Below are 25,760 nucleotides of genomic sequence, written 5' to 3'. Positions count from 1 at the left end.
CTTTACCAAATTCATTGATTAGCTCTAGGAGTTTTCTGGTGGCATTTTTAGGATTCTCTGTGTATAATATCATGTCATCTGCGAACAGTGACAGTTTTACTTCTTCTTTTCCAATTTGTATTCTTTTTATTTCTTTTTCTTCTCTGATTGCCGTGGCTAGGACTTCCAGAACTATGTTGAATAATAGTGGTGAGAGTGGACATCCTTGTCTCGTTCCTGATCTTAGAGGAAATGCTTCCAGTTTTTCACCATTGAGAATGATGTTTGCTGTGGGTTTGTTGTATATGGCCTTTATTATGTTGAGGTAGGTTCCCTCTATGCCCACTTTCTGGAGAGTTTTTATCAGAAATGGGTGTTGAATTTTGTCAAAAGCTTTTTCTGCATCTATTGAGATGATCATATGGTTTTTACTCTTCAATTTGTTAATATGGTGTATCACATTGATTGATTTGCATATATTGAAGAATCCCTGCATCCCTGGGATAAATCCCACTTGATCGTGTTGTATGATCCTTTTAATGTGTTGTTGGATTCTGTTTGCCAGTATTTTGTTGAGGATTTTTGCATCTATGTTCATCAGTGATATTGGTCTGTAATTTTCTTTTCTTGTAGTATCTTTGTCTGGTTTTGGTATCAGGTTGATGGTGGCCTCATAGAATGAGTTTGGGAGTGTTCCTTCCTCTGCAATTTTTTGGAAGAGTTTGAGAAGGATGGGTGTTAGCTCTTTCTAAATGTTTGATAGAATTCACCTGTGAAGCCATCTGGTCCTGGACTTTTGTTTGTTGGAAGATTTTTAATCACAGTTTCAATTTCATTACTTGTGATTGGTCTGTTCATATTTTCTGTTTCTTCCTGGTTCAGTCTTGGAAGGTTATACCTTTCTAAGAATTTGTCCATTTCTTCCAGGTTGTCCATTTTATTGGCATAGAGTTGCTTGTAGTAGTCTCTTAAGATGTTTTGTATTTCTGCAGTGTCTCTTGTAACTTCTCCGTTTTCATTTCTAATTTTATTGATTTGAGTCCTCTCCCTCTTTTTCTTGATGAGTCTGGCTAATGGCTTATCAATTTTGTTTATCTTCTCAAAGAACCAGCTTTTAGTTTTATTGATCTTTGCTATTGTTTTCTTTGTTTCTATTTCATTTATTTCCGCTCTGATCTTTATGATTTCTTTCCTTCTGCTAACTTTGGGTTTTGTTTGTTCTTCTTTCTCTAGTTCCTTTAGGTGTAAGGTTAGATTGTTTACTTGAGATTTTTCTTGTTTCTTTAGGTAGGCTTGTATAGCTATAAACTTCCCTCTTAGAACTGCTTTTGCTGCATCCCATAGGTTTTGGATCGTCGTGTTTTCATTGTCATTTATCTCTAGGTATTTTTTGATTTCCTCTTTGATTTCTTCAGTGATCTCTTGGTTATTTAGTAACGTATTGTTTAGCCTCCATGTGTTTGTGTTTTTTACGTTTTTTTCCCTGTAATTGATTTCTAATCTCATAGCGTTGTGGTCAGAAAAGATGCTTGATATGATTTCAATTTTCTTAAATATACTGAGGCTTGATTTGTGATCCAAGATGTGATCTATCCTGGAGAATGCTCCGTGCACACTTGAGAAGAAAGTGTAATCTGCTGTTTTTGGACGGAATGTCCTATAAATATCAATTAAATCTATCTGGTCTATTGTGTCATTTAAAGCTTCTGTTTCCTTATTTATTTTCGTTTTGGATGATCTGTCCATTAGTGTAAGTGAGGTGTTAAAGTCCCCCACTATTATTGTGTTACTGTCAATTTCCTCTTTTATAGCAGTTGTTAGCAGTTGCGTTATGTATTGAGGTGCTCCTATGTTGGGTGCATATCTGTTTTTAATTGTTATATCTTCTTCTTGGATTGATCCCTTGATCATTATGTAGTGTCTTTCCTTGTCTCTTGTAACATTCTTTATTTTAAAGTCTATTTTATCTGATATGAGTATAGCTACTCCAGCTTTCTTTTGATTTCCATTTGCATGGAATATCTTTTTCCATCCCCTCACTTTCAGTCTGTATGTGTCCCTAGGTCTGAAGTGGGTCTCTTGTAGACAGCATATATATGGGTCTTGTCTTTGTATCCATTCAGCAAGCCTGTGTCTTTTGGTTGGAGCATTTAATCCATTCACGATTAAGGTCATTATCGATATGTATGTTCCTATGACCATTTTCTTAATTGTTTTGGGTTTGTTTTTGTAGGTCTTTTTCTTCTCTTGTGTTTCCCAGTTAGAGAAGTTCCTTTAGCATTTGTTGTAGAGCTGGTTTGTTGGTGCTGAATTCTCTTAGCCTCTGCCTGTCTGTAAAGCTTTTGATTTCTCCATCGAATCTGAATGAGATCCTTGCCGGGTAGGGTAATCTTGGTTGTAGGTTCTTCCCTTTCATCACTTTAAGTATATCATGCCACTCCCTTCTGGCTTGTAGAGTTTCTGCTGAGAAATCAGCTGTTAACTTTATGGGAGTTCCTTTGTATGTTATTTGTCGTTTTTCCCTTGCTGCTTTCAGTAATTTTTCTTTGTCTTTAATTTTTCCCAATTTGATTACTATGTGTCTCGGTGTGTTTCTCCTTGGGTTTATCCTGTATGGGACTCTCTGCGCTTCCTGGACTTGGGTGGCTATTTCCTTTCCCATGTTAGGGAAGTTTTCGACTATAATCTCTTCAAATATTTTCTCTGGTCCTTTCTCTCTCTCTTCTCCTTCTGGGACCCCTATAATGCGACTGTTGTTGCATTTAATGTTGTCCTAGAGGTCTCTTAGGCTATCTTCATTTCTTTTCATTCTTTTTTTTTTAGTCTGTTCCGCAGCAGTGAATTCCACCATTCTGTCTTCCAGGTCACTTATCTGTTCTTCTGCCTCAGTTATTCTGCTATTGATTCCTTCTAGTGTAGTTTTCATTTCAGTTATTGTATTGTTCATCTCTGTTTGTTTGTTCTTTAATTCTTCTAGGTCTTTGTTAAATATTTCTTGCATCTTCTCGATCTTTGCCTCCATTCTTATTCCGAGGTCCTGGATCATCTTCACTATCATTATTCTGAATTCTTTTTCTGGAATGTTGCCTATCTCCACATCATTTAGTTGTTTTTCTGGGGTTTTATCTTGTTCCTTCATCTGGTATGTAGCACTCTGCCTTTTCATCTTGTCTGTCTTTCTGTGAATGTGGTTTTTGTTCCACAGGCTGCAGGATTATAGTTTTTCTTGCTTCTGCTGTCTGCCCTCTGGTGGTTGAGGCTATCTAAGAGGCTTGATGGGAGGCTCTGATGGTGGGTAAAGCTGACTGTTGCTGTGGTGGTCAGAGCTCAGTAAAACTTTAATCCTCTTGACTGTTGATTGGTGGGGCTGGGTTCCCTCCCTGTTGGTTGTTTTGCCTGAGGCAACCCAACACTGGAGCCTACCTGGGCTCTTTGGTGGGGCTAATGACAGACTCTGGGAGGGCTCACACCCAGGAGTACTTCCCAGAACTTCTGCTGCCAATGTCCTTGTCTCCACGGTGAAACAGAGCCACCCCCCCCACCCCCGGCCCCCGCCTCTGCCAGAGACCTTCCAACACTAGCAGGTAGGTCTGGTTCAGTCTCCCCTGGGGTCACTGCTCCTTCCCCTGCGTCCCAATGCACACACTATTTTGTGTGCGCCCTCCAAGAGTGGGTTCTCCGTTTACCCCAGTCCTGTTGAAGTCCTGCAATCAATTCCCAGTAGGCTTCAAAGTCTGATTCTCTATGAATTCCTCCTCCCGTTGCCGGACCCCCAGGTTGGGAAACCTGACGTGGGGCTCAGAACCTTCACTTCAGTGGGCGGACTTCTGTGGTATAAGTGTTCGCCAGTCTGTGAGTCACCCACCCACCAGTTATGGGATTTGATTTTACTCTGATTGCGCCCCTCCTACCATCTCATTGTGGCTTCTCCTTTGTCTTTCGATGTGGGGTATCTTTTTTGGTGATTTCCAGTGTCTTTCTGTCCATGATTGTCCAGCAGCTAGTTGTGATTCTGGTCTCGCAAGAGGGAGTGAGAGCACGTCCTTGTACTCCACCATCTTGGTTCCTCTCCCCATTTTCTTCTCATCAACTTTTTAATCTTACCAGATTTCCTCAATTTCTGATCTTCTCTTTGCCTTCTTTCTTGCTTTCCAGAAATATTGAGGGTTTCTTTTTTTTTTTTTTTTTTACTCTCATAACATTAACAATAACAGTGATTATAAAAGGATGTAAGGCAGAAATGTAAATACATATGTCTGTTCAGGTTGCTAACTTTCTGAATCAAGATTGTATTTTTGGTACTCATAGCTTTTAGCCTTTAGCCTTTGGCTTTATTATGTCTAGAACACATTCTACTTGATTTTGACAGTTTCTAACATCTTTTGCTCGTGCATACGTGTGTTTCTGAAAGTACAAATGTGTGTGGCAACCTTTTAGGGGAAATTGCTCTCTCGTGAAATTGTAGTTTTCCTTAATGGCAGTACTGAATATTCATATAAATTAGAAGAGGTGTGAGGAGAGGAAATGGAATTAGGTACTTTGAAGATTGTTTTTAAAAATGTACCTAGTAATGACACTCTCAGTATAAATTAGCCTTGTGTTGTTTCATAAGTGACTTGATTAAACTTTGGTGATAGAGGAAGAAAATAGTTAGAAATAATTGGGTGGAAAATAAAGGTAAGCATCATGTAGTGTTGAGTAGTGGATAAAAGAATGGGCTTTAACTATTTAAATCCTAGATTTAAATTCTGGCTCCTACTTTACCAATATTATAAGCTTGAGCAAATTATTTAAGTACTTCAAGCCTCAGTTTTGTTACCCATAAAATAAAGGAAGTATAGTATGTACGTCATAGAGTTATGAAGATTAAATGGGATATTGCATGTAAAATACTTAAGAGTACAAGGCCTGCAGTAAATATTAGTTAATATTAATCATCATCATTACTATCCTAGTGTAGGAGTTCTCAGCCTGAAGTTGACTGGAACTATCAATTAACAAGTATTTATCAAGTATCTGATCTCTAGTATTGGATTTAAACCTATAGAAGGAGCTACTGTTGTGAATATCAGGTTGGTACCTAGAGATGGAACAAAGTGAGCTATTATTAGTGGAGTTCTTACCACAGGGTTCAATAGTAAGGTAGATGTTATTATTCCAAGCTGAGGCTTGGTAATGTTAAGTAACTTGAAGATAATGGACTGTTTTTGAGTCCCACTTCTGACATTGAATTTAGCTAGGTGGTCAGAGTAAGTCACTTAACTTTGAAGGTATGGAGTTATTGACACAAATAAGTTGATGTTAATTTACTTCTAATTTTGAATATATTGACATGTTCTTCAGGGTCAAAATATACAGATCTGTATTCTTCTAAGCCTTACTAGTGCCCCTGTTTTGAGTTCTCTGTAAATCCGCCCCCTCAATTCCTTCAGCCTTACGATTCTCCAGTCCAACTTAGAAAATATCAATTTTGTTGATAGTTGGATTGAACAATAAAGGGTTAAAATTGAGGGTAATGATGGGTGTGACTGTGTTGAGATAGTAAGAAGTGGTTTATGAGAAAAAATGTAGGTGTCACAGTGGGGACTAATCTATTGTTTAGGGTCTCAAAGAGGAAATAAATGATGCTTTTGAAATTTACAAAAGGTGATCAAATTGGATGACTAATTATAAGGGATATGTGTTCAGAGTTTTCCCTTTAGACTCAGTTATTTACCTGTCAAGCCATCCTGTCTTGCTCTAGAAATTGATTGTCCTTCAAATATGAGTAAGAGGACTGGAATAAACAAACCTGACTCCTGGATGTTAATTTGGAAAGAAAAGACCTCAGCGTAATGCTGTGAATTGTCAGTCACATTTACATCCTAATCAGAAAGCTCTAAACTCTCATATAGTTATGATGCCCTGTTGGGAGCTGTACAAGAGAAACTAGCAATTGAATCCCTGTCCTCTAAGACCAAAAAAGTATATAGCTACTCTCATACATTGTTAATGGGTTTTAAAAGGGTACAACTTACTTTTTGGGAAAAAGTAGACCTTATATAACAATTTAAAATGTATGTGCTCTTTAGCACAGCAATTTTATTTCTACGAATTTACCTTTCATAATATGAGGATACTTACTGCAGCATTGTTTTTTTGTTTTGTTTTTTATAGTTTAAAACGCTCTTGGAGTCTTAGTTTTTTTTTTTTAACTTATTTATTTCTTTATTTTTGGCTGCGCCGGATCTTAGTTACGGCACGCATGTGGGATCTAGTTCCCCCACCAGGGATTGAACCTGGGCCCCCTGCGTTGGGAGTGCGGAGTTTTACCCACTGGACCATGAGGGAAGTCCCTGTGGCATTGTTTGAAGTAACAAATGACTGGAAACAACCTAAACGTGTATCAGTAGGTGACTGATTGAAAATACTATATACCTATATAAGGAAATATTATTCGGTCTTTAAAAAGAATAAAGTAGATCTACTTCTACCTTAATACACAACAATATTCTGGATATATTAAGTGAAAAACATTACTTAGTATACTATAGTATGCAACAACTGTATAAAACAGGCACAATCATTCTTATGCTTGTGTAGGCATAGACTCTCTGGAAGGATACACAAGATATTTCTTCTGAGATTCTTCTGATACAGAAATTTCTTCTGAGGGGGTGGTGTGGGAGGGCTACATACTTTCTGTTATTGAAAATGTTTTTGAATATTTGCATCAAATGTCTTAACATGTCATGTGAGATATATTTGCATTTCGCCACATACACTGTTACCTTAAGAACTTGCAGTCATTGATGAGGAATTTTGTGTACATGCTTCGGTACTTGTACTTTTGAACTTGAGGACTCTCTTAATCTTTTGACATGGGAATAAGGAGCAGTATTGAACCACCACCCCTTCCAGGGTAGGGTACATCCTGGTTGAAGTTTCAGGTAGTTGAAGAAAAACTGAATATAGTTTTAAAAAAGAACATTTAAAAAATCAGAATACTGAAATGCTTAATTATTCTGCCTGAATAAAGCAGAAGGGTCAGAAAGAAGGGGAATTTGATGGAGGACTTGAAAGCATTTTGGAAGTATGAAAGTACATGGAAATGAGGAACCGAGGAGGGAGTCCTCAGGGAACTAAAAACATTTTATAAACATTATCTCATCTCTAAATTATACCCTTTTGTAAAAAGTTATTTTCCAGACTTTCAAAAAACAAAGTAAAGAAATTGAAGCCCAGATGATAATTTGTGGTTTCCTAAGTAACATAAGAAGAAAATAGCAAAATGAGGACTAGCACCTTTTTTCTTGATTTCCTGCCCAGCCCCACGAGTATTCTATCACCTGAACCGTGACATGGGAATAGCACCAAAAACCAAACCAAAACATTTAAAAAATTCTGTTTGGAACTTGATGTGTAAGAGCATTTGTTTCCAAAGTAAGGTTATATTTTCTATATTTTCTTGTCTTAGAGGACAAGAATGGGAATAAGGGTTGAATACAGCTTTGTACATTGCACTACCATTTCTTTTTTTTACTATGAGTCATTCTGGTTCAGAAAAAGGAAGGATACTAACATTTGCACAGCATGTTACAGCTTTAGAAACTTCTTTCACCTTTATTATTTTCTCATTTTGCAGCTCTTTATGATACAGGTAGTGGTAATGTTTTGTTATTGTTATTAGGCTTTCACTATTAAAGAAAAAATAGGCTCGAGAAAGTTGGGTAATTTGCTTGACATAACAGCTGATAAGTGTCAAAACTGGCCTTTACAAAATCAAACTCAGATTTTTTTTTTTCTTTCTACCCAAGTATAAGGTCTTTGAGGTATATTTGTTTAGCTTTGTGGAAGACCAATTCTGGGTGGGTCATCAATCAAGAAAACATTTGGAAACCTAAAACTTGAAGGGACAGTGGTTCAATAAATAGGTGGTTTAGGGGAGCAGGGGAGGCTCTGACCCTCCTGGGTGCAAGCACAGCTGATGTGCTTGTTGTTCTCATGTACTCTGCCAGCCCTTTTCAGAGCAGCTTGTCACCTCAGTTGCTTCACCGGTCTGAGCAGTGGGCTATTTAAAGGGAATGTACTTAACACTGGGCCTGAAGACGTGTACCAGATTGGTGTTAGGAGAGCTATTTTTGTAGTTAATCATACGTAAGTTAGTAGTCTTTTTGTAAAAAATATTGGTGAAGTTTATTTCTCACACTAAATTTTGATAAAGGATGAGACGGAGCAGGAAAATGAAATAAGCGTCAAGCTTGGTAGGCATAGTGACCTTTTCTACGTTTTCACATTTTAGAGATGCTGGGAGAGAATTTGACATTTAATACATTATCTGATGAAACTGAAGAAGCGTTTCCACACTCTAGTGTCTAATATTGACTTTGGGGTTTACTCTGAGTGCAATGGAAAGCCACTGAGTGGCTTTAAGCAGAGGAGTAACATCATCTGATTAGTGTTTGTAAAGAGATCCTTGGCTGTTGAGTAGAGGTATCTGGCAGGGAGAGGGACCAAGGTTAGAGTTGATGAGCGTCACTTTACTCTAAATAAACACCTGAGAGACTTACATGTAAATGAGAATACCATTATCTTAGAGTGAAAAATACCTGTCATTTGAATTGGATATTTGGGTTGACTAGTAAGTAGATTCTTAGTTTCTCTCAGGATTCTCAATATTTTTTGAAAACTCCTCAGGTGATTATAAAATGCAGCCAGGGTTATCTTGGGGTTGTCTGCTGTATCTTGGGGGAAAAAGGAGAGATCTTGGGGGTAAGCTTGGGAGAAGGGGGTTAAAAGTGAAAAGCTTTGGAGACCTTGCAAAGTATAACTATTGTTTATCTGTTTTCTTTGGAATTTTATTTTCAAATTCGTATGTTCAAATGTCTGAATGTTACGGTAGTATGAATTTAGTAACATTAAACTTTAGGTAATTCCTACTTAGCCAGCCTCTTCTAATTGATTCTTTCCCTATCTGTTCCTTTTCATAAGAAGAGCCAGGGGAGTATTGAGAATGGATGACTAGAATATAATACACTTTGATAAGAATTTGCCAGCATTGGGGCTTCCCTGGTGGCGCAGTGGTTAAGAATCTGCCTGCCAATGCAGGGGACATGGGTTCAAGCCCTGGTCCAGGAAGATCCCACATGCCATGGGGCAACTAAGCCCGCGAGCCACAACTAGTGAGCCCGAGTGCCACAACTACTGAAGCCCGTACGCCTAGAGCCCACGCTCTGCGGCAAGAGAAGCCACTTCAATGAAAAGCCCACACACCGCAACGAAGAGTAGACCCCACTCTCTGCATCTAGAGAAAGCCCGCACACAGCAACGAAGACCCAACAAAGCCATAAATAAATAAATAAATAAATAAATAAATAAATAAATAAAGGGGCTATCCATTTAAACATCTCTTAAAAAAAAAAAAGAATTTGTCAGCATTAACAGAAGAATCCATCTCTTAAAAATTCGTAAAACCATTTCTAAGATGAGTTTCCATTGATTCATTTAAAAAATATATTTATTTGTGTATACATACACACATTAAGAAATTTGAGCAACCATATTAATGTCTAGCTACTTATCTGCATACCTGGGATTCTGGATTAAGATTGCTGTTGCTTCCTATAATTGGATAGAAGCACATGTAGCTTTTCTTTCTTGCTCTAGGATTTTTGTGCTTTATTGATATAAAATTATATCTTTATATGTTTTATACAAAGGAAACAAATTATTTGTATTAGGATGAGAGACTTAGAATAGGGGTAAAAAGGAATACAATGACTAAAGAGTATCACAGAAGTACTTTTTTGATTTTTGTTTTAAATATTTATTTATTTATTTATTTGGCTTCACCGGGTCTTAGTTGTGGCACACAGGATCTTCGTTGTGGTGTGTGGGATCTTCGTTGCGGCACTTGGGATCTTTAGTTGTGGCACACGGGCTCTTAGTTGCAGCACGCGGGATCTAGTTCCCTGACCAGGGATCGAACCCGGGCCCCCGCATTGGGAGCACAGAGTCTTAACCACTGGACCACCAGGGAAGTCCCCAGTACTTTTTTGTTTTTATAGATTACAATTTATAATCCTGAATCAGTGATTTATTGTTAGATTAGATAGCTGGATTAGTTATAGCTAAAAATTCTTTTTCTCCTTTGGAGTTACAGTAGGGAATGTAGAGATGGTTTGTAGGAGTTTTGGGTAATCAAACACAGTAGTTACAACAGTGATATTGCCAGGATTTAATGTAGCCGGTACAATTTAGGGCTGTTTATTTGTGGACTTTTAGGATCACCGCTGTTATTTTATGCAGTAATATAGTGTAGTAGACTCTATTGAAAGTCATGCCTTAAACACTGATGTGCCTTTTTCTTCTTTTCTGTTTGTAGTGGTAGTCGCTCCTCTAAAACGTTTAAACCAAAGAAGAACATACCAGAGGGTTCTCACCAGTATGAGCTCTTAAAGCATGCAGAGGCCACACTGGGCAGTGGAAACCTCCGGATGGCTGTCATGCTTCCTGAGGGGGAAGATCTAAATGAGTGGGTTGCAGTGAACAGTAAGTAGCCTTCCTGTTTCTCAGTAGACCGTAAATTAGGTTAGTAGCCTCACTGTAGGTGAGTGTTGGGGTGCTCTCTAGTCTAGGATTTAGTTAGCAACCTAATACCACAAGAGAGTGGTACCTCAATTTACTTTAACCTTTGTGGTATTTTATTGCTGAATATGGAGTTACATGAAATTCTTATCTCCTGTTATCATGTAATACAAAGCATAGATTTACCATCTTCATTGGAAAAAATGATAATAATAGCAGCAATTAATGTTTATGGAACACTGTGGCACTCTGCTATTCCTTCTACATGTATTATTTTTATTTATTTATTTTATTGAAGTTTATTTGATTTATGGTATTAGTTTCAGATGTATAACATAGTGATTCAATATGTTTAGATTATACTCCATTTAAAGTTATTACAATATAATGGCTATATTTCCCTGTGCTGTACAATATACCTTTGTGGCTTATTTATTTGATACTTGCTGGTTTGTACCTCTTAATCCCCTACCCCTGTCTTGCTCCTCCTCCATTCTCTCTCCCTGCTGGTAACCACTTGTTTGTTCTCTATATCTGTGAGTCTATTTCTGTCTTGTTATATTCATTCATTTTATTTTTTAGATCCCACATATAAATGATATCATGCAGTATTTGTCTTTCTGTGTTTGACTTAACTTCATTAAGCATAATACCTTCCAGGTCCATCCATGTAGTTGCAAATGGTAAAATTTCATTCTTTTTTATGGCTGAGTAATATTCCATTGTGTGTGTGTGTGTGTGTGTGTGTGTGTGTGTGTGTGTGATAAAGAAGATGTGGTGTTTATATATATGTATATATACATACACACACACACACACACCATTATCCATTTATCTGTTTATGGACGTTTAGGTTGCTTCCATATCTTGGCTATTAGCCTCCATATGCTGCTATGAACATTGGGGTACATGTATCTTTTCAAATTATTGTTTTTATTTTCTTCTACATGGATTATTTTATTTCATCTTTACAACCTCATGATGTAGGTACTATTATTATCCCAGTATATAGATAAGAAAGCTGAGACAGAAAGATTGTAGTAATGTGCTTAGGTTATACAGCTATTGAATGGTAGAGCCTGGGCTCAAATATAGAGATCTAAAATTTCAGAGAGTGCACTTTAACCCCTATGCTAAATTGCCTCTTTCAGTAGCATACTTAGTTATTTGTCTAAACTATGCTTTAAAAAGAAAAAAAGACAAGTCAATAGTGATCTTATGAAATTAGTAAAATATGCTTATGATATATTCTTAACCTCTAGAGAGAAAAAAATATAAGTAAAAAGTAAATATATTCTTGGGAATTAAGCAGAGTAAGTTGGGGAATAAAAGTGGTACTTTAAAAAAAATTTTTTTTTGATTCTTTTCTCTCTCTCTTTTTTAAAATTAATTAATTAATTTATTTTTGGCTGCGTTGGGTCTTCATTGTTGTGTGTGGGCTTTCTCTAGTTGCAGAGAGAGGGGGCTACTCTTCGTTGCGGTGCGTGGGCTGCTCATTGCGGTGGCTTCTCTTGCTGCGGAGCACAGGCTCTAGGCACGTGGGCTTCAGTAGTTGTAGCTCACGGGCTCTAGAGCAGGCTCAGCAGTTGTGGCGCACGGGCTTAGTTGCTCCATGGCATGTTGGATCTTCCTGGACCAGGGCTTGAACCCGTGTCCCCTGCATTGGCAGGCGGATTCTTAACCACTGTGCCACCAGGGAAGCCCAGAAGTGGTACTTTTAATATTCAAGGTTTATCAGCATTGGTGAAGAAATTATTAGAATTTTATAACTGGAGGAAATTTATATGACTCTAGTTATAATAAATGAAATTTAATTGAAAATATACACTAAATGCCTAGGCTTTGATTAAGGAAAAACAGAGCAGTATTTTTATTGTAATACTTGATGGCATCTTATTGTAATTTGAAACATATCATGGGATTTATAAATTGAGCTGCCGCCCACTAACTTTTAGGAACCTAAGGTATTTTACTGAGGTGTCTTAAAACCTTAACTGTGACAGCAGTTCTGTAAGAGCAGTATTTATTAGAGTATGGTTATCCTCCTGGACCCAGAGAGTTTAGTTACTAAAGAGATAAAGTGATTTGTTTGCTTTATTGATGAGAGTCATCTAACCTATAAGATAGTTCTATGACACTTTAAGGACAATATTCAGAATAAATTTCCAATATATGTGTACATCCTTTTTTTGGGTACTTGTTTGTGCCTTTTTGTACCATTTATTTGAGAGCTCATTTTCTAATTTTAGAAATCTAAGGAAGGCAGTGTAGAGCTTCTGTACTACATGAGATTGTGACTTTTAAGTATAAAAGCAGATCATTGTTTTCTGTCTGTATTCTCTCTGTCTCAATTAATTAGAACTGAGTGTCTGTACTATTGAAATGTCTAGAACTTCAGGAACTTATAAAATTTCACAGACATATTACAGTTATAGCCAGAAAAAACTTGCTTTGAACTGAAGTGTTTGAACATCCCCATAGAACATAGAATTCTGCCTTTAAAATATAGCATTTGACTGAAGGTATTGGATTACAATTTTTTTCTTATTTATAGTAATCTTTCCAAGTGACACTTGATGAAGTGAATAGGATTTGAGGCTAGATAGACAATTTCCATTCACTGACAGTGATTAAGTAAACATTTCGGGTACATAAAAGAGTGAAGGGGATTTGTTGATAAGATTGGCATCTTAATGGCCTTTTTCCTTCAGTTTACTTGCCAGATGAAGATAAATGGTAGAAGATGGGAAATTTTACAAATTCAACAACTAGTCTCATAGCCAGAAACCAGAGGCTGGTTTTGAACATTCTGCTGCTAGAAAGAGTGATAGCTTAAAGAAGATACAAGGTTCAGAGTTTTGGAAAAAGTGGATGGATGGCTTATAATTAATTTTTGTGGCACAGAATCTTGAGGCCATATCTTCATTTGTGGAAGAAAACTAACAATTACTAAATGTCTACTTTATGGTAGACACGTATTTTGTTTTTTAGCACTCTGCAGTAAACTGAATTTTAAAGGTAGGAAACTGAGATTCAGGGAGGTTAAGTAACTCAACTATTAAGTATAGAGTTGGGATTCAAAGCCATAGGTTACCCACTGTTCATGTGGAGGACAACCCGATTAAAAATGGGCAGAAGACCTAAATAGACATTTTCCCAAAGAAGACATACAGATGGCCAACAGGCACATGAAAAGATGCTCAGCATCACTATTCATCGGAGAAATACAAATCAGAACCACAATGAGATATCACCTCATACCTGTCAGAATGGCTCTCATCAAAAAGATCACAAATAACAAATGTTGGTAAGGATGTGGAGAAAAGGAAACCCTACAGTGTACTCTTGGTGGGGATGTAAATTGGTGCAGCCACTATGGAAAACAATATGGAGGTTTCTCTTAAAATTAAAACTAGAACTACCATATATGATCCAGCAATTCTACTGCTGGATGTATATTTTAAGAAAATGGAAACATTAATTTGAAAAGATACATGTACCCCAGTGTTCATAGCAGCATATGGAAGCTAATAGCCAAGATATGGAAGCAACCTAAGTGTACATAAACAGATGAATGGATAAAGAAGATGTGGTGTATACACACACACACACACACACACGTGCACACACACACAATGGAGTATTACTGAGCCGTAAAAAAGAATGAAATTTGCCATTTGCAACAACATGGATGGACCTGGAGGGTATTATGATTAGGGAAATAAATCAGAGAAAGACAAATATTGTATGTTATCACTTATATGTGGAATCTAAAAAATAAAAAAAGAAGAATGAATATAACAAAACAGAAACAGACTTACAGATATAGAATAAACTAGCAGTTACCAGTAGGGAGAGGGTAGGTGGGAGGGGTAAGATAGGGGTAAGGGATTAAGAGGTACAAACCTCTATGTATAAAAGAAATCAGTTACAAAGGTATATTGTACAGGACAGGGACTATAGCCAATATTTTATAATAACTTTAAATGGAGTGTAATCTATAAAAATATTGAATCACTATGTTGCACACCCGAAACTGATAAAATATTGTAAATCAATTATACTTCAATTTTAAAAAGAAAAGAAAGAAAGAACACCAGTCTTTCTAAAGCTTTTATGTGGAAAGGAGAAAATACTAGTGTTATGAGTTCTATGTGGACATATAAGAAAGGAAACCAGGTCATCTAACTTATGAACTTAGATGTAAAAATCCTAATAAAAATATTAGCAGATTGAATCTAGCAATACTTAAAAATTATAACACATCATGACCAAATTGTTCTTATTCCTAGAATACAAGGTTGGCTTAACACTTGCAAATCAGTTGTAATTCACCACATTAGCCAAAATAAAGGAAGAGGAAGAAATCATATGATCATCTCAGTATAAGCAGAAAAAACATTTGGTAAAATTTAAAATCAATTTGTAATAAACTTATGAAGTAAAAGTTGAGAACTTTTTTCTGATAAAGCATATCTACAAAAAAGATACAGCAAACATCATATTTGATAATGAAATGTTGAAGTTTTTTCTCAGATTAGGAATGAGTTAAGGTTAGCCACCATCACCACTTTCCTGGAGTGTTAGCCAATGCAGTAAGGCAGGAAAAAGAATAAAAGATAATAATAACTGGAAAGGGGGCTTCCCTGGTGGCGCAGTGGTTGAGAATCTGCCTGCCAATGCAGGGGACACGGGTTCGAGCCCTGGTCTGGGAAGATCCCACATGCCACAGAGCAACTGGGCCCGTGAGCCGCAATTACTGAGCCTGCGCGTCTGGAGCCTGTGCTCCGCAACAAGAGAGGCCACGATAATGAGAGGCCCGCGCGCCGCGATGAAGAGTGGCCCCCACTTGCCGCAACTGGAGAGAGCCCTCGCACGGAAACGAAGACCCAACACAGCCATAAATAAATAAATAAATAATTAAAAAAAAAAAAAACTGGAAAGGAAGAAACAACATTTATGTTCATAGCCAACATGAATGAATGTTGAAAAACCAAAAGACCATGATTTTATTACTACACCATCACTATTATTATGAATACATACATTTAATAAACTTGTTGGCTTTGAGGTCAATATAAAAAAAATATGAGATGCATAAAAATTATAAAAAAACAAGGAATAACAGTTTTCCAGTGAAACATATGGAAAACTATTCCTTTATGATTGGTGTTTTCTGTGCTCTTCTTAAGAAATATTTCCATGCCAAAGTTCATGGACATATTTTTCTATGCTCTTTTAAACTTTATTGTCTTGCCTTTCACATTTAGATGTATGATCCACTCGGAATTGCTTTTCAGGTATTGTGTGAGTGAAGAGTCAAGTTTTATTCTTTTCCATAGAGATAACCAACAGACTCAGAAACCGTCTCACATTTTTTTATGGTGTTGTCTTTTTCTTAGTGATCTATAGAAGTTCTTTATATATTCTGAATATAAGATTTTTATTGATTATATGTGTTGAAAATAATTTCTCCCACTCTTGCTTGGCTTTTTATTCTCTTAAGGGAGTCACTTAATGAACAGAAGCTCCTAAATTCTGTGAGGCAAATGTTGTTTGTTTGTATTCTTTTCATCTGTTCTTTGTTGAGGAAAGAACACTGATAGATCTGAGATTCTGCTGGAATAAAAGATTGTTTGAGTAAAATTAAAATTTAACTTTTTACTTATAACTGATATTTGCTTTGCAGCTGTAGATTTCTTCAATCAGATCAACATGCTTTATGGAACAATCACAGATTTTTGTACAGAAGAAAGTTGTCCAGTGATGTCAGCTGGCCCAAAGTAAGACATGATTCATGATCAGTTCTCATTTTTACTTTATCATGCAGTTCTTAGATTAGAAGAAAATTTCTGACCTTATGATTTCTGTATTTAGCATCTCCTTCAGTGATTTACCAATGACTAATGTTTTGAGTCCAGATTCCTTAGCCTGAGCTTTATAGTCCTCCCTATTGTATTGTCCTCCATCCTGCCTTTCTTCTGATTGCTTATGCCTCTCTATCCAAATATTTTTTAAAATCAAAATATAGTTGATAGGGCTTCCCTGGTGGCGCAGTGGTTGAGAGTCTGCCTGCCGATGCAGGGGACACGGGTTCGGGCCCTGGTCTGGGAGGATCCCACATGCCGCGGAGCAACTGGGCCCGTGAGCCACAACTGCTGAGCCTGCGCGTCTGGAGCCTGTGCTCCGCAACGGGAGAGGCCGCGATGGTGAGAGGCCTGCGCACCGCGATGAAGAGTGGCCCCCGCTTGCCGCAACTAGAGAAAGCCCTCACAGAAACGAAGACCCAACACAGCCATAAATAAATAAATAAATTAATTAATTAAAAAAAAAAAGTGTGAGCTACTAATAGTAACTACCATCCTATAGGAAAATCCAAATGAATGTCTCCATTATTTAAAAAAAAAAAAAAAAAAAATATATATATATAGTTGATACACAATATTATGTTAGTTTCAGGTGTATTGCATAGTGATTTGACATTTCCATACATCATGAAATGATCATCATGATAAGTCTACTAACCATCTGTTCCCATACAAAGTTATTACAGTGTTATTGACCATACTCCTTATGTTGAATATTATATTCCCATGACTTATTTATTTTATAACTGGAGGTTTGTATCTTTAAATCCCTTTCACCTATTTTGCTCTATTCCCATCCCGCTCCCCTCTGGCAACCACCCTTTTGTGTGCTGTATCTGTGAATTTGTTTTCTAGATTTCACAGTAAATGAGATCATACGGTGTTTGTTTTATTCTGCCTGACTTATTTTACTTAGTGTAATACCCTCTAGATCCATCCATGTTGTTGCAAAGGGCAAGATTTCGTTCCCTTTTTTTTTATGGCTAAGTAATATTCCGTTTTTTGTGTGTGTGTGTGTGTGTGTGTGTGTGTGTGTATACACACACACACCCCCCACATCTTCTTCATTCATCTGTCAATGGACACTTAAATTACTTTCATATTTTAGGTACTGAAAATAATGCTGCAATGAAAAACATATATCTTTTTGCATATATGCAAATATCTTTTCAAATTAGTGTTTTTGTTTTCTTTGGGTAAATACCCAGAAAAGAAATTGCTGGATCTTATGGCAGTTCTATTTTAAATATTTTGAAGAACCTCTATACTTTTCTCCATACTGGGTACACCAATTTGCAATTCCACCAACAGTGCATAAAGGTTCCCTTTTTGTCACATCCTTGCCAATACTTGTTCTTTATTGTCTTTTTGATAATAGCCATTCTAACACGTGTGAGAAGTATCTCATTGTGGTTTTAATTTGCATTTCCCTCATGATTGGTGAGGTTGAGCATCGTTTCATGTGTCTCTTGGCCATGTGTATGTCTTTGGGAAAAATGTCTATTCAGGTCCTCTGCCCGTTTTTTAATTGTGTTGTTTATTTAGTTATTTATTTTTGATGTTGAGTTGTATGAGTTCTTTGTATATTTTGTATATTAACCCCTTATTGGATATATCACTTGCAAATATCTTCTCCCATTCAGTAGGCTACCTTTTCATTTTGTTGCTGGTTTCCTTACTGTGCAAAACCTTTTTAGTTTAATGTGGTACCATTAATTTATTTTTGCTTTTATTTCCCTTGCCTGAGAAGACAGATCCAAAAAATATTGCTAAGACTGATTTCAAAGAGTTTTCTCCTAGAAATTTTATGGTTTCAGGTCTTACATTTAAATCTTTAATTCATTTTTATTTTATTTTATTTATTTATTTTTAAAAATATTTATTTGTTTATTTGGCTGCTCCAGGTCTTAGTTGTGGCATGCGGGATCTTTGTTGAAGCATGCAGGATCTTTAGTTGCAGCATGTGGAATCTTTTAGTTGTGGCATGTGGGCTCTTCGTTGTGGCATGCGGGATCTAGTTCCCTGACCAGGGCTTGAACCCGGGCCCCCTGCATTGGGAGTGTAGAGTCTTAACCACTGGACCACCAGGGAAGTCCCTCATTTTTATTTTAGTTTATGTTTGTACATGGTGTGAGAAAGTAGTCCAGTTTGATTCTTTTGCACGTAGCTCTCCAGTTTTCCCAACATCATTTATTGAAGGGGCTGTCTCTTTTCCCCTGTTGTATATTTTTGCCTTCTTTGCAGATTAATTGACCATTTAAGTGTAAGTTTGTTTCTGGGCCCTCTATATTCTATTCCATTAATCTGTGTTTCTCCTTTTGTGCTTGTACCATACTGTTTTGATCACTATAGCTTTGTAGTATAGCTATAGTATACTATATGTATGTATGTTTGAAATAGGCAGTGTGAAACCTTCAGCTTTGTTCTTCTTTCTCAAGATTGCTTTGGCTATTTGGAGTCTTGTGTTTCTGTACAAATTTCAGAATTACTTGTTCTAGTTCTATTAGAAATGCCACTGTTATTTTGATAAAGATTGCATTGAATCTGTAGATGGCCACGGGTAGTATGGTCATTTTAAAAATAATAATTCTTCCAGTCTGTGAGCATGTTATATCTTTCCATATGTTTGTGTGTTTTTCCATTTCTCTCATAAATATCTTAAAGTTTTCAGAGTACAAGTCTTGTACTTTTTTGCTTGGATTTATTCCTAGGTATTTTATTCTTTTTGATGCAGTTGTAAATGGGATTATTTTAAATTTATCTTTGATAGTTCACTATTAGCGTGTTGAAATGCAACAGGTTTCTGTGTATTAATTTTGTATCCTGCAACTTTATTGAATTGATTGATGATCTCTAGTAGTTTTCTGGTAGCATCCTTAGGATTTTCTCTGTATAGTATCATGTTATCTGCAATGACAGTGACAGTTTTACTTCTTCCTTTCCAATCTGGATTCATTTTATTTCCTTTTTTTGTCTGTTTTGGCTAGGACTTCCAATACTGTGTTGAATAAAAATGGTGAGAGTGGGCATCTTTGTCTTGTTACTGATCTTAGAGGAAATGCTTTCAGCTTTTCACCATTGAGTATAATGTTGGCTGTGGGTTTGTCATATATGGCCTTATTATGTTGAGTATGTTCCCTCTAAGCCCACTGTTTTGAGAGTTTTGTTAATCATAAATGGATGTTGAATTTTGTCAAAGGCTTTTTTCTGTATCTGTTGAGATGATAATATGATTTTTATTTTTCAGTTTGTTAATGTGGTGTATCACGTTGATTGACTTGTAGATATTGACCATCCTTGCATCCCTGGGATAAGTCCTGCTTGATCATGGTTTATGATCCTTTTAAAGTATTGTTGGATTCAGTTTGCTAATATTCTGTTGAGGATTTTTGCACCTATGTTCATTTGTGATATTGGCCTGAAATTTTCTTTTTATGTGGTGATTTGTCTGGTTTTGGTCAAAGTGATGCTGGCCTCATAGAATGAGTTCAGAAGTTTTCCTTCCTCTTCAATTTTTTTGGAATAGTTTGAGAAACATAGGTAATATAACTCTTTAAATGTTTGGTAGAATTCACCTGTGAAGCTGTTTGGTCCTTGACTTTTGTTTGTTATGAGTTTTTGGGTTTTTTAAAAATTACTGATTCAGTTTCATTATTGGTAATCCATCTGTTCATATTTTCAGTTTTTTCCTGATTCAGTTTTGGGAGATTGCATGTTTCTAGGAATTTATCCATTTCCTCTAGGTTGTCCATTTGACTGGCTATAATTGTTCGTAGTAATCTCTTATGATCATTTGTACTTCTGTGGTATTGTTTCTAACTTCTCTTCTTTCATTTCTGATTTTATTTGTTTGGGTTTATCAATCTTGTTTATTTTTTCTGAGAGCCAGCTCTTAGTTTCATTGGTCTTTTCTATTTATTTTATTATTATTATTATTATTATTAGTTTCTGTTTCATTTAATTATGCTCTATTCCTCATGGTTTCTTCCCTTCTACTAACTTTGGGTTTTGTTTGTTCCATTTTTCTAGTTACTTTAGGTATAAGCTTAGATTGTTTATTTCAGATTTTTATTTCCTGAGGTAGGCTTGTATTACTATAAAATTCCCTCTTAGAACTGCTTTTGCTGCATCCCATATATTTTGGATTGTTATGTTTTTGTCTTTATTTGTCTCCAGGTATTTTTTGATTTCCTCTTTGATTTCTTCAGGGACCCATTGGTTATTGGGTAGCATGTTGTTTAGACTCCACCTGTTAGTATTCTTTGCACTTTTTTCTTGAAGTGGTTTCTCAGTTACTATTTATTATCATTATTAACCAAGAAATGAACATTTTGGAATTTGTAGTTTATAAGTTCATACCATGATGACAGAAATAAATTTCAAAGACAACGGTCTGTCAAAGGTGGAATAAAAAAATCAGCGGGTGCAAAATAGAGTTAGAAGATGAAGTCATCGTAAGTATAAACATGACAAAAGAAAAGGAAAGAATCAGGGAATCATAAACTCTAGAAGTATAAGCAATATACAGTTGTTTTATTTTTCAAAAAACCTTAGGACATTGAATATTAGTATTTTTTATAAAGCTTCAGGATATTGGAAATGATTTTTGGTTTACTGTGCCTGCTTCTGACTTCTGCATTTAAAAATGAATAGGGAACACCTGAGATCATTAACAAAATGAAAAACATGGTTGTGAGAGAAATGCAAAAACGTTGAGGCTTCATAACATAAGGGAAAAAACACGGATGAGTTCCTGTCTTTAAATGAAGACTAAGTAATGATGGCTAGAGGTCCTACCATTCATGTTCTCTGTCTCCTAAGAGGCTCGAACAAGAAGAGGCTTAAGTCACACTTGAGACTTTTGTTTTATGTTAGGAAGAATCTCTTGTCTGTGAAAGTGATTAAATAGTGGAACAGGATGCCAAGAAATGTTGGGGAATCTCCTCTTGGAGACTTTCGAAGTAGACTTGACATTCATCCCTGTTTCCCAGGGTTGGTATGCTGTCAGAATATTTATTCAGGTGTATCCTGTTTAAGATTTACTGTTCAAGTGTAAGTAACTATGATTAAGTAGAAAGCATCATTGTTATCCTATCTCAAGATAGTTTTCATTGTTTAAAATAGCCTGTAGTATTTTTCCATTATATTTTCTTCCAGCTCCTCTGCTAGGCTTAATCACCTATCATTATGTCAGTCCAAACTCTGGGACAAGATTATAAAAACACAGTTGATTCAAAGAGAGAAGCTAAGTGGCAGAAGTAACCTTCAGAAACTAAAAAACTAAATGCTAGTTCAGTTTAGATAATTTAGTACATGGAGTTTCAGCTGCATGCTTACTCCTTGTCTTAAAAATCAGGTTGTGGTTGTATGTGTGTGTGTTTGTTTAAGTAACTCCATTAGCATTCTGTTGTACTGTTTTTACATACTCATTTACAAGTCTGTCTTCTCTATTAGTCTTTTTCCTTGAGAACAGAGAAAGTGTCTTTCATTTTAGTGTCCCTTGTTCAAGAACAGTATTCCTTGACACAGTATTTCTCACATGGTAGGTGTACATTAAATGTTTATTATACCAAAGGATAGTGTCTGGTTAATACCCAGATACCATAGGCATCTTTATTTGGGTTGCCAATTTTCCTCAAAGGCATGTTTAGCTCCTCAACCAAATGTACTCAAATACTGAATCATTCTCTTTTTCATTAATCTTACTTAGGCGCTTCCATGTCATTCTCTAGTCTTAACCCAAAATTTAAAGCCCCAAGTTAAAAAGAATTGTACTGCGTAAGGAGAAACATTTTTTGAGGAAGAAAACAATAATCATAAAGATTAAAGATGGTCATCATAGAAGTGGGAAGTAAACTTAGGGTTTCTACTATGGCAGTTTATACTATGTGTGATTCTAAAATATAACTGCTATGTATGAAGGAAAGCTCACAAAAAATGGGTTTGGTGGGATCTGCTTAATTTGTATCCTGATAAATGCAAAATAGTCCAATAGCAATTTAAAAATGCTAAATTTAAGTGCCAAATGCAAAAAATCTTTATTTGGAGGAAGAGATTAGAATATGTCCTGAATACATTCCTAATAAACATATATATGTAATATAAAAATATACACATGATATATAGGTATACACTGATATTCTGTGTACTTTTTATCTTTCTAATACAGATATGAGTATCATTGGGCAGATGGAACAAACATAAAGAAGCCTATTAAGTGCTCTGCACCAAAGTACATTGATTACCTGATGACTTGGGTTCAGGACCAGTTGGATGATGAGACATTATTTCCATCAAAAATTGGTATAATTGTTTAACTGGGATCCATCATGATTTATCTCTAATTTCATGCGTTTCTAGGGCTTATTGCCTCTCTATTCCAGTTTAGATAAAATCTAACCATGTTAGATTACCATACCTATCAAAATATTGCTAATCTTATGTACTTGAAAGTATCTATCTTTTTCATACCAAGTTTATCATGAACATTAGGTAAACCTCCCTATAATTTTAAACAGTAAGAAGATCGGTATATGTTGGATAGTAACAAATCTGGCCTGTGTTGGGGAAAAAAGAGACTGGACATTGGGTAAGCAACCAGTATCATCTGCTGCAGTCATATCCATTTCTTGTTTAGGAAGGGAGTTTATATGACTTCAAAACAGTTTTACCTTATATTGGTGGCAAAGAGGGCTTTTGTATTCATGACCCACGGTGTGAACCTTGCAGGCTGTGAAATCAGGCTAGGTGAGAAGAAAACAAGATTTGACAGGTTGGCCTGTTATCAACTGAGTGACTTTTATATATACTGACCTTTTAAAGGGCTGACCTTTCAAGTGGAAATTACATTTAGACAGTTCATATGACTTTAGTGTGTCAAACTCCTTACAACTGTGTTTTCTGAAAAAATTAAGAATTTGCTCTTTTTCAACTTTTTGACTGTATTTTATGCTTTTTTAGTTTTGGGGAGAAGGATATAGTAGAGGAGTCAGCAATGTAAATAGTTGCTGTTGTTATGGCTTGTTTTAAACACATTCATTGAATGCTTTAACTACTTTGGAGCCTTTGTAATAAAAGGTCTATTTTTCAAGACTGCATTACTTATATACATAGTAATGGTTTGGGATAAGTGCCCTCATCTTATCTTTTATCTTCATAATATATTTTTTAACTTTTAATTTTAACCCAATTTCAAGCTTCTAGAAAATTTGTAAGAATTGTGCAAACAATCCCTATGTATCCTTCTTCCAGATTTTTTAGTTGCCAACATTTTAACACATTTGCTTTCTCTCTCTCTCTCTCTCTCCCTCCCTCCCCACTCCACATTCTTTTCTTTTTCCTGAACTGTTTGAGAGTAAGTTGCAATTATGATGCACCTTTATCTGTATGTGCTTCAATGTGTATTTCCTTAGAAAATCACAGTATAACTGTCAGAATCAGGAAATTAACACCAGTACAATACTACTGTCTAATTTACAAATCTTATTCAGATTTTTCAAAATTTCCCAGTAATATCCTTAAGAGCAAAAGAAAATCTTTGACATTTGTTTTCATTCAGTGTCATGTCTCTTTAGCCTCCTTTAATGTGGAATATGTGTATTTCTCAGGCTTTTTTGGTCTTTTCATGACACTGACATTTTTGAAGAGTGTAAGCATACTATTTTATATAGTGTCCCTTCATTTTGGGAGACACTTATGTACCCCAAAATGTCTTATGTTTTCTTGTGATCTATAATATTTTTAAACGGGCAGTAGGCAATGTGATGACATTGAACCCAGTAGTACCAGTATTTGCCTTGTGTTTTGCCAATCTGGATCATTTAGCCACTTTAACAAAGGATGCAGACTTCTGTATTTTTCTAGTTTTGTATTTGTTTAATGCTGTAAAAGTGCTCTAATTCATAAAACAAGTCTCTCTAATTGAACTGAGACTGCAGCTAGTTTCAGGGTAAATGTAGACCTGGTGTAGTAATGAAATAATTTCCATAGAAAAAAATATGAAAATGTATTGCAGGTATTTTAAACAAAACTAAACATAGTAATACATTATTTGTGTTCAGCGTAAGAAATCTGAGGATCTGAATATACGTTTTAGCTCCATTACCATCTTAGACATCTATTTGTTTCATTTTGGTAAAGTGGTGGTATATTAGAGGCCTAAAGGGCTAAACTGAAGACAAATTCTTATTCCGTAGAAGCATTGAAGTTTATTTTCATTCATGATATGTTGAGAACTTTTGAAAAGTACAATGGGTATTTTAAGTAGTAATTCATAAATACTTCTTATTTTCAGCCTTGTCTTGGTAATTTATATTGCCATTTGCTGATAATGCTTTGTTCTCTTCTTGTTAATAGAGGGGGTTGTTTATCTATTTACTAGGTGTCCCATTTCCGAAGAATTTCATGTCTGTGGCAAAAACTATACTCAAACGCCTCTTTAGGGTTTATGCTCACATTTATCATCAGCATTTTGACCCTGTGATCCAGCTTCAGGAGGAAGCACATCTCAATACATCTTTCAAGCACTTTATTTTTTTTGTCCAGGTAAGTTGGATTAGGAGATCTTTTTTGCTCAGAAAAAGCAGTTATCTACAGAGTTTTGAGGTAAATACTACATCCATACTGTCAGGATACAATTCGCTATCTCTCTCTAGTCTTCATCCCCTTTAATACTTGCCATGATGATAAAGATTGGCCTTTGGTTTCTGAATTCCATTGCAAATCTACAGTGAATCTGAGAGGTCTTACCTTGGATTTGCTTCAGTTAACAGTCCATAATGGAGCCGCTGAATAAAGAACCTGGCTAGTTTGGTAAACATGTAGATGAACTTGGTCTTGAGCACTCCTCCTACTCCTGTTAACCCTCAATTCCTGTCTGCTCTGGATCTTTATTTAGCATACTTTGCCATGGAAATGGACTCTAAATATCATACCTTTTTCCCTCCTATTTAAAACCATATTCTGAGTAATTTTTGAATTAGGTACTGTCCATTATTCCAAAGGGGAAAAAAATGTCCCAAAGAGTGTTGAAGTTCCAGAGGTCCATTAATTTTTGATCTGAATCCTTAGTTGACCTCCTCTTCCTTCTCTCTTTATTTCTCAGAGAATGGGCCTTAGAGATGTAGACTAAAAAGAGTGAGGCTATTCTTGTCCTGCTTTAATAATTAGAGAACTAAAAGGTAGGAGTGAAAAAGAGGTAGAAATGCATAAGCTGAGCAGCTGTTTTTTGGTGGAGTTTGGAGAAGGGAGATGGTAGGCAGGAGAAGTCCAAAGCTTGAATCTGTGTTGTTTTTGTATATCTGTGGGCATAAACTTATAAATACCTTTCCCATGCCCCATCTCCACAAA

At 36.0% G+C, this 25,760-nt stretch overlaps 1 protein-coding gene across 3 annotated transcripts in view; it reads left to right on the top strand.

The window, feature by feature from the left end:
- MOB1B (MOB kinase activator 1B) overlaps positions 1-25,760 on the top strand; it is a 131,402-nt gene that overhangs the window by 35,037 nt on the left and 70,605 nt on the right. For 2 of the 3 annotated variants that reach the window (XM_059922885.1, XM_059922884.1), the window contains exons 2-3: positions 10,343-10,509; positions 16,235-16,328. In XM_059922885.1, the coding sequence (XP_059778868.1) occupies positions 10,343-10,509; positions 16,235-16,328 (261 nt within the window). Of the gene's footprint in view, positions 1-10,342; positions 10,510-16,234; positions 16,329-22,581; positions 22,716-24,792; positions 24,957-25,760 lie in introns of all 3 variants that reach the window. The other variant, XM_059922886.1, reaches the window with a different exon arrangement.

Source organism: Balaenoptera ricei, chromosome 5 (genome assembly GCF_028023285.1).
Source record: "Balaenoptera ricei isolate mBalRic1 chromosome 5, mBalRic1.hap2, whole genome shotgun sequence".
NCBI lineage: Eukaryota > Metazoa > Chordata > Mammalia > Artiodactyla > Balaenopteridae > Balaenoptera > Balaenoptera ricei.
This window is presented reverse-complemented; position numbering and strand designations above follow the sequence as displayed.